The sequence below is a fragment of the Rana temporaria genome, chromosome 1 (genome assembly GCF_905171775.1).
Source record: "Rana temporaria chromosome 1, aRanTem1.1, whole genome shotgun sequence".
Taxonomy (NCBI): domain Eukaryota; kingdom Metazoa; phylum Chordata; class Amphibia; order Anura; family Ranidae; genus Rana; species Rana temporaria.
This window is the reverse complement of record NC_053489.1, coordinates 99,275,663-99,287,891: the sequence shown is the minus strand read 5'-3', so window position 1 is coordinate 99,287,891 and position 12,229 is coordinate 99,275,663. Positions and strand designations below refer to the sequence as shown.

Genomic DNA, 12,229 nt, shown 5'->3' with positions numbered 1-12,229 from the left:
GTGTACGCGGCATTAGGATTACTCAAAAATGATACAAGAAAATTGACTGCCTCTGTAGAAAAGGAAGCACAGGCGTATTAAGCTTTCTACCCTACACTTGCCTAAGGATGCAGGAGGACTGCCACACACCAAAACATATTTTATAGCATTGCAAAGCATTGCAAATTGTCAGGTTGGGAAAAAGAGGATTTCACCGATCCTTTACATGGTCTATTATTGTCTTGTTTTACTGTCTACAAGTATTTCTGAAGGATTCCAGAGTCATTCTGTCTCAATAGAAAGGCTAAGGACAGGGATGGTCTCCTTTCATTAATCTGCAATGCAAAAGGCCCAGCTTCTAAATTGTTATTAAAGCGGAGGTCCGGGGAAAAAAAAAGCCAGTAGCTACACATACTGCAGCTGCTGGCTTTTAATAAATGGACACTTACCTGTCCTGCTGTCCCTCGATGTTGGCACCGCAGCTGATGTTTCCATCAGCTGTCGGGTGCTGCTGCCGCCATTGTGGGTAAGGGAACCCGGCAGTGTAGCCTTTCGGCTTCGTGACGGGAACCCTACTGAGCATGCGCTAGGGCCCGCTCCTCTCTCCTATTAGCCCGGCGGCCAGAGGAGAAGGAGGAGGGAGCCCCGTGGTGACGTTACTGCCACGGCCGGACTCCCAGAAGTAGGAAAGGATACCTGTCAAAGGCAGGTATACTGTCCCCCCTCCCCCCTGAAAGGTGCCAATTGTGGCCCCGGAGGGGGGGAGGAATCCGATCGGAATCCGATCGGAATCCGAGCGGAAGTTCCACTTTGGGGTGGAGCTCTGCTTTAACCCTATGTTAGGGCAGACAGTGTTCAAAACTAGATTACATCTAATAATGAGTTGTTTTGCCAGAAAAGCACAGACAAGGCTAAAGTGTTACTAAACCCAGGACCTGCATTCACTATATCTGGTCTCCCGCAGTACACATAACATGAAAATGCAATTATTTTAGTAAATATTAACTGCTAAATACCTTTTCTCATTAGCAGTATATAACAGTCTTATGACTTCTATCAGTGTCTGGTTAAAGCTTGTAGGAGGAGTTTTCATTCTACTCTGATTGTCCTGTGAGGCTACAGGACCCCTAACCTTCTGTCTGGACCATGCTGATTTGCCCTGTGCTGATCACATGCACCCTCCCAAGAAAAAAAACTCTCTAGCAATACACACCAAACTGAGCACGTGCAGAGGAGGCGAGGATCAGAGAAGATCCCCGTTCTTCACAGTGGCGCTGTCATTGATCGTCTTTTGCCTTATATAGGGAAAGGCAAACAGTGACGTCACACGTCCAGCCCCGCCCCCCCTACAGTTAGAAACACATATGAGGTCACACTTAACCCCTTCAGCGCCCCCTAGTGGTTAACTTCCAAACTGCAATTGTCATTTTCACAAAGAACAGTGCATTTTTATAGCATTTTTTGCTGTGAAAATGACAATGGTCCCAAAAATGTGTCAAAATTGGCCGATGTGTTCCGCCATAATGTCGCAGTCACGGAAAAAAACGCTGATCGCCGCCATTAGTAGTAAAAAAAAAATATTAATAAAAATGCAATAAAATTATCCCCTATTTTGTAAACGCTATAAATTTTGCGCAAACCAATCGATAAACGCTTATTGCGATTTTTTTTTACCAAAAATAGGTAGAAGAATACGGATCGGCCTAAAAACGGGGAAGCAAAAAGCAAACAATATTGCATTTTTTTCAAAATTGTCGCTCTATTTTTGTTTATAGCGCAAAAAATAAAAAACGCAGAGGTGATCAAATACCACCAAAAGAAAGCTATATTTGTGGGGAAAAAAGGACGCCAATTTTGTTTGGGAGCCACGTCGCATGACCGCGCAATTTAATTGTCAGTTAAAGCGACGCAGTGCCGAATCGCAAAAACTGGCCAGGTCCTTTAGCTGCCTAAAGGTCCGGGTCTTAAGTGGTTAAGCTACTTCATTGTTGGTTCACTTACCTTTTCCTTCGAATTCCTTTCTAAATGTTTTTTTTTCTTTGTTTGAATTTCTCACTTCCTGTTTCTCCTGAGTAAGCTTTCCACCATCATCTGAGTGGTGGAAAGTCATTTAGAACAGCTTATTGAGAAGGAACAGGAAGTGAGAAATTCAGACAAAGAAAACAAAGAAAAAAAGGGAAGGGAAATTGAAGGAAAGGTAAGTGAACCAACAATGCACTAGCTTAAAGTAACCTATTTAGAAAATAAAAAACAAACCTTTACAATCCCTTTAAGCCCACATGGTTCAACAAATGTTGGATGACAGGCCAGTAAATTTTCGGCGGACAACAGTTTGTTGTCAGATTTTCTGATGCTCAGTACACAAATTCGTCACACAAAAGTTGAAAGTACAAACACGCATGCTCGGAATTAACCACTTGAGCCCCAGACCATTTGGCTGGCCAAAGACCAGAGCATTTTTTGCGATTCAGCACTGCGTCGCTTTAACTGACAAGTGCGCGGTCGTGCAGCGTGGCTCCCAATCAAAATTGACATCCCTTTTTCTTACAAATAGAGCTTTCTTTTGGTGATATTTGATCACCTCTGCGGTTTTTATTTTTTGCGATATAAACAAAAATAGAGCGACAATTTAAAAAAATATATATATTTTTTACTTTTTGCAATTATAAATAGCCCCAAAAAATATATATATAAAAAAAATGTTTTCCTCATTTAGGCCGATATGTATTCTTCTACATATTTTTGGTAAAAAAAAATCGCAATAATCGTTTATTGATTGGTTTGTGCAAAAAATAAAAGCGTCTACAAAATAGGGGATAGTTTTATGGCATTTTTATTATTATTATTTTTTTACTAGTAATGGCGGTGATCAGAGATTTTTATCATGACTGCGACATTATGGCGGACACATCGGACACTGTTGGCGCTATTTTGGTACCATTCACATTTATGCAGCGATCAGTTCTATAAAAATGCACTGATTACTGATCCCAATGAGAGGGAGCAGACGATCAGTGACCTGTCACTAGGAAGAATGGTGAGATGTTGTTTTTACACTGACATCTCCCTATTCTTCAGCTCTGTGACACGATCGCAGGACACCGGCGGACATCAAGTCAGCGGGCCCTGTGGGCACGATCAGGGAGCTTGCGGCAGGGTCGCGTGTGTTACCACAGGCACACGCGCGACCACACAGCGGCAAATTTAAAGGGATGTACCTGTACACCCATTTGCCTGTCCATGCCATTCTGTCGACGTATACGTTTGTGCGGCGGTCGGCAAGCGATTAATGCTCACCAAACACAAAATTAGCAAAAGGGGCCCATGGGGTGGCGCTCAAGAGCTGAAATTCCTTGTAGTACGTCACTACGTTTGTGTTTGTGGCACAACAATTGTGTACTGTTAGTATGCAACAAGCAGATTTCATACATATGCTTTGGAGGTGCCCTAAATTGCATCGATACCCAAGAGATGTAGTGTCCTTTATCGCTACAGTATATAACGTAACTATACCACTTGACCCTAAAGTGTATTTACCGATTATGTTTGATGAACCTTCTATACCCAGTAAAGCCCAAACCCCTGTCATCAGGTTGTTATATATAGCTCACAAAATAATAGCCCAAAAATGGATATCTCTTCACCCCCAATGATCGTTAAATAGAAACATCAGGTCAATAATACCATATCCTGAGAAAAACTGGTGTTTCAGCACAGAAACTGCCCCCAAAAGTTTGAAAAGCTATGTAATCCCTAGTTAGCGATGTCAGGACTGTCCTAATTTGCATAGATATATTGCTTTTTGCGCAAATAACTTTTTCCTCGCTGTCTTAACTGTGTCTTATTCATGCTGTGATTTAAAGCCTGAACTCCAGCTTTTGCTTCCCAAATCAACAGATGCATTGTATATTTTAATGAATCACAACCCCAGTGTCATTTTATCTGTATCTTACCTCTTTTACCTGTAAAAGGCAGGTTTCTGTGTCTGTGATGTCACCCCTTCTCCTGGCTGAAATTCAAAGTTCTCTGACTTCCTGTTTCCGTCCTTTACCAGTCCTGGTACTACATGTCCCATCATGCTTTGAGCCTATATAGTTTCACGGAGGGTGTGATCTGTGAGGCAGGACTTGGAAAGTTTGGACTCTTCCTGTAGGTGTGACTGGGTGGGATTGAATGCTAATTAGGAAGTCGGATCGGAGTTGTGAAGGAAGTTACATCATTTACACAGTCTGAAAGATTACCAAGGGGAGTGTTCTAGGCTAGGGATGCTGCAGGAAGTGGCTGAGAGGCACTCAGTCTACTTCCAGACTATACAGACTGTCACATGGTACAAAGCCACAACTAAATGCAGAATATCAGGAGATCTGCAGACAACAGAGCAACATGATACAGAGGTATGATCATAGGCGTGTGCACAGGGTGTGCTTGGTGTGCCCAGGCACACCCTAATCACCCTGTGCTGCACAGATTCCCCCTGCTGCTTGTCTGCAGAGAAAGGGACTTTGGAATCTTTGACCTCAGCCCCTTTCTCTGTCTCAAAAATTATCTATCAGGGGTCTGTTTAGGCCCCTGGTATCTAACCAAAGCCTCCCAATGGTGCTCCTAAAAAATAGTAAAAGGAAATAATAAAAAATTCAAAATTCAAAAAAACAAATACTGACAACAGTCGCTGCTGAGTGGCATCATCCACTGTTATACTGACCCTGTCCATTGCCCTACTGCCATATATATATATATATATATATATTACACACACACGTGTGTGTTTGAGCTTTGGGGTGCACACCCTAATGTAATAGGCTGCGCACACCTATGGGTATGATCTATGCTGGGACTGATCATTCCATTCAGTTCTAGTGAAAAGAAAGGTGTAGTTCAGCTTTAAGCTGGTGTATAGCATCAAGTTGTAAGTTAAAAGATAAACTTTCATGTAAAGAATAAATAAGATATGATAGAATCTTTGCTAATAAAGTCTTATTTTTTATTGATTTCTTGAACATGTACAGGAGCTGTATGGTTCACACTATTACATGGGCAGGCTGTATGTATTGATTGATGATATGTGCTGTGGACAAATGTGCTATGTTATTTAAAATAAAAAAAATCCCTATTTCACTGTTGTTTATCTGTAAAAACATCACGGAACCTTGTTGTTTGTTTGTTGGTTTGTACGGTATGTAAAAAAAGAATAGAAAAAAAAAGATACACAATGGTGTATTTAACAAAGCAATAATAATGATGTGGTTAAAAAAATAATGAATACCAGTCAATAAATGCATATTTAGATATCGTTGCTTTGGCTTTGAATGAGCTGTCGTTTCAGAAGAAATGTCCATGTTTATTGACTGCCTTCCTGCCTCTCTGCCCCCCCCCCCCCCTTACATAGCAGCTCAATTTCTTCGAGTTACGCTAACACCCCCACGCCCCCCCCCCCCCAGCATGGTTATGAGGAGCACTCTAAGTCCTCTTCTTATTCCCCCTCAAGCGGGTTTAGCTGGATCAGCACATGTTGGGCATGTTGTCACCATGTATCTCTTTGTCACCTGGGGCAATACATGAAATGTTTAGTAAAACTTCTTCTTTAATAGTGCTTCCCTAAAAGTGTATGTACAGCCAAAATGATTTTTCAGTTTTGAATAGAGTAGGGAAAGGGTGGCATATCTGTCTTTTTTTTCTGTGTCCCTGCTGGGTATATTTGCCCCATCTATTTGTTCTGTTGATTTTTGTCACGACTCGAGGACTAAAAATTATGGAAAATGACAAAATCTGAGTAGACCAGGACAGGAAGTAAGGAGAAATCTTCCAGTGAGGACACTTGTTCCGGTAACAACTATCTAAGTGAGGGTTTCCCTTAATAACTATTTTTTCTATAGGATCGAAGGTGAATGGAAAACTCCCCAATCTACTTCTGTACTCTATCCAAAACCAAAAATTGTCTTTAGATACACTTTAACTAGTGATTGTTTAATTGCTTAGAATTGCAAAATGTAGACATACTGGAAATTCTGAGATTTGGTACAGATCGTATTTACTTTTGTTTCCGCAGATCTTGAAAAATACAAGTTTACTGACAGCGAACTTATCAACTGCACATTTGGTATTATGAAGGTCGGATGTCAGATCACCTTTGACGATGATTACAGTGCCTATTGGATCTACTTTGTGAATTTTCTGGGCACCTTAGCTGTTCTTCCAGGCAATATTGTATCAGCTCTTCTAATGGACAAGATTGGCAGATTAACAATGCTTGGTATGTTGACAACAAATACTTTGCTGCTGCTAGGGAGGCGGTTTTTGCATACCCCACATTTCAATGATCTTGCTTTGTCCCAGTATATACAACAACCCACAAAACCATTTCATTCTCTTGTTTGTCTTGCTTGCAGTATATCCTAACTATTAGGCAATTTGTGCACAGGGCGTCAAAGTTTCTTCTTTGATGTCTATTTACCTGTGCATGTCTGTACAACAATAAAATATATAGTCAGCAAGGCAAGACAGGTTACTGGAAATTTTTTGCAAATTCTGAGTACTGTATTTATTGGCGTATAACACTCACTTTTTTACCCTGAAAATAGAGGATAAACTGTGACTGCGTGTTATACGCAGGGGGCTGTGGAAAGTTTTTTTCCTGAAACGTTCCTCTTAAAGTTAGGGTGCGTGTTATACGCCTGTGCGTGTTATACGCCGATAAATACGGTATGTTGAATCTGTCTAAGGAAATCACGTTATTATCCACAGTTGAGGAGGTTCATTTTTGCCTTAATTGTGCAGAATGGCAGTAGTTTAGGGTAACTATGGCTGCTGGACATTAGCAACAATCCCAGAAACAATCGCAAAATCCAAATTTACTATTTCTGATTTTCAGATTTTCTTAAAGGGTCACTAAAGGAATTTTTTTTTTTTTTAAATAACAAACATGTTATACTTACCTCCACTGTGCAGTTAGTTTTGCACAGAGTGCCCCCGATCCATGTCTTCTGGGGTCCCTCGGCGGCTGTCTCTGGTCCTCTCCGCAATCAGTAACCACAGTCATGCGAGAGCTCGCATGGTGGTCACTAATTGCGGGCGCGCTCCCGTGATACAGCGAGAGCGGCCATAGCCGCTCGCTGTATCACTCGGCCCCGCCCCTCGGCGCGCCACGTTACTGGATGTGATTGACAGCAGCGCCAGCCAATGGCTGCGCTGCTCTCAATCCATCCGCTCTAGCCAATCAGCAGCCAGGCTGAGCGGCGAAGAGGATATCGGGACCGCGCGGGACTTTTGAGGGGTCAGGTAAGTAAAACGGGGGCTCGGGGGGGGGGGGGTGGCAGCAGCAGAGATTGCATTAAGGTGCAAAAAAAATTTCCTTTACAACCCCTTTAAGTTGTCCAGTATTTGTATTTACTGACAAATTCTATACATCTGATAGCCCAGAATATGGGCAATGATGCGTGCGTAGGTGCGTTGCAGTGCCTTTTTATTCAAATTATACTTGTGCCACAATGCACACAAAATAATGCATGGTGTCTTGTGCTTTGAAAAAAATACATGCTTTGAGGTGCATCTCAGCCCACTTATTTAGAATGGGTTGTTCAATGCAGCATGGCTCAAATTCATTCTGATGTGAATGGGCTCCAGGACCATATGCTGTGCCTACTGCAATACGCCCATTAAAATAAAACTTTCAGAAGAGTGAAGAATCAACTATCTCATGACTAGAGGACTTATAATGTCTGAAAACACTCACCGTTGCCCTCTATAGTCTCTCTAACAGTACCACCATAACCCAAGTGCCATATTGGTCATCAAATTGGAACAAAATCAGCCTGTTCATGGTTATTCTATCAAAAATTCTTTTTTTACAGAAGTCATGCTAATAATTTAGAATTTTCTTTCAGATCAGACCTGACATATGTCCGTAATAATGTACTAGCATTTATTACACTGTAAATTATGCTGATTGTGACTTTGACTGGAAAAATGCCAGACATAACAAGAGACAAACTAGAATTCACTGACAGGTACATTTGTCCTGCTTGGCAATAAAAAAAACTGTCTGAGGAGAACTAAAGCCTGTTAAAGCCCCGTACACACGGTCGGACCTTTGTCCAACCAAAATCACATCGGAATTCCGACGGAATTCCATCGGTGTAAAAGAGAACATGTTATCTATCTAAACTCCGACGGAATTCATCGGAATTTCCAATGGAAATAATCCGATGGGGCATACACACGGTTGGAATTTCTGATGGAAAAAGTCAGTCTGACTTTTTCCATCGGAAATTCTGATCGTGTGTATGGGGCATTACAGACCCTTTCTGTCTATTTGTTCCCCTGCCTAGCGAAATGAAGGGAAAGGGAGCTTACATGGGCTAGGGACTCTCTCGACACCCCCCATGTGACAGCAGTTGGATGCCTAATTAACCAATCACCAAGCACCAGCATTGTCACACAGGAAGAAAGGTGGTGGGTTAAATTCTCTCCATACCTGAAAGTACTGGGTATGTCCATTTGTTTCCCTAGCAAATGGAATAGCAGAGGAGTAAAAAAATAAGTTGCTTGAATACAGCTGAATAAGCTCATTAGATGAGCGGAGAAACATCCTTAACATTATATGTGAATAATTGTAACTAACTGCTACTAGGTATACTGTGACCTGGATAAATGAGAACCATTGCAGACAGTTTTTGCTGTTTAACTCTTTCTAGCCTACTGCTCATGTCTATCTTTAAAACTGAGATGTCCCTAGTGAAGTAACCAGACATGTCTGGAATCTGGTGGTGGTTCCTGCTTCTAAAGGATGTCCTTAGTTGAATATAACCATAGGCTATACATACCCTGTGAAATGGTTATAATCATTTTTTTTCAGTTTTGGATAGAGTAATAAAGTGTTACAGCCCCTATCAAATTTTTTGTTGTAGAACCTGTCCATTCACGGAGATTTCCTTTCACTTCCTGTCTTGAAGACCCTACAGGCAATGAGATGCAATCTCCCCAACGTGAAGCAAAGTCCCTCCTAATGCAGTTGTCCCCTTCTGCTCTCATGACAACTCAAAAATGTTACTAAAATTCCAGAATCCCCACACACACACTTTGTATCTCAGCAACAATAATAACCAGAAGAATTACAGGGGGCACAAAGACAGTAATACATTTTTTTTACAAAGGGTCTAATAACTCACTACTCCATCCAATTCTAAAAACATATTTTTACCTTTAAACACAATCATTTGAGGACAAGACTGCAAATGTGAAATGTAAGCCAGAGGTAAGAATTGAGTATTCTCAACACATCTGAAACTTGAAATATAAAAAGTATGAGACGTGCCACAAAAACTGTTAATGCAATGTGTTTATTACTATGTATTGTACAGGCGGTTCTATGGTACTTTCTGGCATCAGCTGTTTCCTCCTATGGTTTGGTACCAGCGAGTCTATGATGGTGGGAATGCTGTGCGTATATAATGGTCTTACTATTTCGGCTTGGAACTCCTTAGATGTAATCACTGTGGAACTGTTTCCAACAGATAAACGGTAAATATTAGACAGAACAATGCTATATGTGCACTTAAGGAAAAGCTTTACTATTTATTGATCTGAATCTAGTTCAAGAGAAATTACATGAATCAATATTGATAAAGGTATGACTTCGCCAAGGCTGTTTTTCTATTTCCTAAGACTCCTTCATTCAATTTTAGAAACAGCTGGTGTTTTGTTATGAGTGATTGGTTCTACAACCCTGATAGATTTTTTAATTATCAGGAAACATAATTGGCATCAGGCTTTCAAAACGGGCCAGAAAAAAATTATCTGTGACAATCTATCAAACTCGTTGACTCCAAACGTCCATCGTCTGGTACAACTTCAGAGCTATAGAATTAAAAAACGATATAGTGTAGAAATAGGGGGATGAACATTTTAATAAAAAGTGTATTTGTTATCCCTGGTTCACACTGGTGCGTTTTGACTTGCGATTTGGCATGTCAAATGGCATGTCAAAACGGCGGTATTTGCCGCAAATTGCCGGCAATGGCACCGTCCTAATCGGTGCGACACCGCATCTGCGGCGCTGCACCGATTTCAAAAAGTAGTTTCTGTACTACTTTTTGCAATTTCGGCCCGCGATTTACATTGACATCTGTGCAGAAACCAACATTCCGGTTTTCTTGTCGGAAATTCCGATCGTGAGTATGCAATGGCATCCCTAGGGGGGGGCCAGAGGGGGCCCTGACCCCCCAACATTATGCTGTGCCCCACCATGTGCCCCCCCCCCCCCAAAAAAAAAAAATGTTGGATCTTGCTCAGGCCGCCGATGGAGTAACAGTCTCTCCTGAGAGGGAGAGTGTCCCCAGTCAGCTCTGTGGGGGATTCCTCCCCACTCCCTCTGCTCGCTGACACTGCATAATGCGAGCGCTCACACAACCACAGCCGCCCGATCTGCTCCTTCCCCTGCATCCTCATTGGCACGGAGAAGTGAGAGTTGCAGGAAGGACTCCACGAGCACTGTGGGGGGGGTGGTTGGAGGGGGGGCCCAAGCCTTCATCTCAGTTACTGAAAAAACAGACTGATTTCTCCCGTCCTTAGGACAGAAGAACCAGCCTGTAAATTCCGAGAGTGGTGACTGCAAGCTGAGCCGAGTGTCTTCACAGCCCAGCGAGTCCAGCCACCCCCCCCTCACTCTCCTCACATACGAGCAGGGTGGAATACAGCTCCTCCTCCTCCTCCTTTCAGTCCCGCCCACACTATCCCAGCGTGCTGTATCTGAAGAGAGGGGATGTGTGGGTGGGAAATATGAAAATCAGCAGCATTCCTGGCTGTGTGTGAATGATGCCTGAGATTCTAGCCTGGACTGTGTTTAAGTGTGTGCACTGCAGACTGCAGAACACTGTAATCACTGAACTGCATTATCTCCATTCCTTCTCTCCCCCATCTGTCTCCCCCCCTCTCCTGTTCTTTCAAGACATTCACAATTTATTTTTACTTTCAGTTAGGCAGGTAATATTCGGTGCAAATTTCTTCCCTGCATCTACAGATTGCAGGAAAGACACTTGCATGATTCCCCCATCAACACAGACAGTGCTGACAGGGGAAAATCCCTCCTGCCCAGCAATTATATTCTCCCGATAAAACAGTGATTATCACTAGTGACTATAGCAACCACTAGTGCTAATCATAAGAGAATTTGCTCATTAATGGTTCAAATCTCAGCCAGTTCCTGCTGAACGAGGTGAGATTTAAACTGTCTATGGCTGGTCTTAGCTCTTAGACAGCCCATACATTGATCACTTTTTTCATTCAACTGTTAGGTAAAAAAAAGAAATGATGCAATTCCCCCATCCACACATTATAGGTGGATGGGAGAATCCTCCTAGTGTGGACCAGTGCTGGAACAACCAGAGTTGCTGTCCTGTCCCGGCTATTCACAGCACTGGTCTCTGTCTCCCCGGCAGCGGCGGCAGCACATTGGAACCCAGTGCTGGTTACTTAATGGGGCTGATGTACAGTACAGGAGGGCCAGCACAATTTGTTGTTAGAGATGGGCTGGGCATGTTCAAAATTCCACATGCCAGAGCCTGCCAGGAAGTCCACACTGTACAGCATTAATCACAGGCAGTGAGACATTTCCTGGTCCGCAGCTGCACAGATCAGGAAATGTCTCACTGCCTGTGATTAGCACTGTGGAGTGTCGGCTTCCTGGCGGGATCGGGCATGTGGGATTTCAAACACACCCGAGCCCATCTCTTTTGGTTGTAGACAGTTGAGTTCCTTGTAGGTTGCTTAGCAGCAGTGGAGCCTTCTCTGACATGCTGATCGGGATGCAATCCAGGTGATGCTCCTAGTCAAATACTAGTGTTAAATATCAGTGATTTTATTGATCAAAGCCCACACTTTACAGGCATAGAGCCCACATGGCTGCTGAACTTAAGTTTGATTATATATATGTGGTTGTACTCTTGATGCTAATAAATACTGTGTTTATTAGATCTGACTGGGAGCATCACCTGGATCACATCCTGATCAGCATGTCAACAGAGACCAGCTGGGGGCTCGGCTCTCTATAACCAATAGTGCCAGCATTCCCCTGCATACACCCATAATGTCACCAGCACTAGGTCGTAATAGACTGCCGCCGCTGCCATGGAGATAGATGCCAGACCAGCGCTGTCAATAGCAGGGACAGGACAGATGGGGATCCCCACAGTGGCAAGAGAACCTTTGCAACCCTGATAGTTCTCCCACTACTTTGGTCTCTTATATTTTCTTGGTG

General features: G+C 42.7%; 1 protein-coding gene across 1 annotated transcript in view; it reads left to right on the top strand.

Moving 5' to 3' along the window:
• SV2C (synaptic vesicle glycoprotein 2C) overlaps nucleotides 1-12,229 on the top strand; it is a 250,179-nt gene that overhangs the window by 234,707 nt on the left and 3,243 nt on the right. Inside the window, exons 11-12 of the mRNA XM_040341177.1 lie at nucleotides 6,026-6,229; nucleotides 9,336-9,495. Of these exons, the coding sequence (XP_040197111.1) occupies nucleotides 6,026-6,229; nucleotides 9,336-9,495 (364 nt within the window). The remainder of the gene's footprint in view (nucleotides 1-6,025; nucleotides 6,230-9,335; nucleotides 9,496-12,229) is intronic.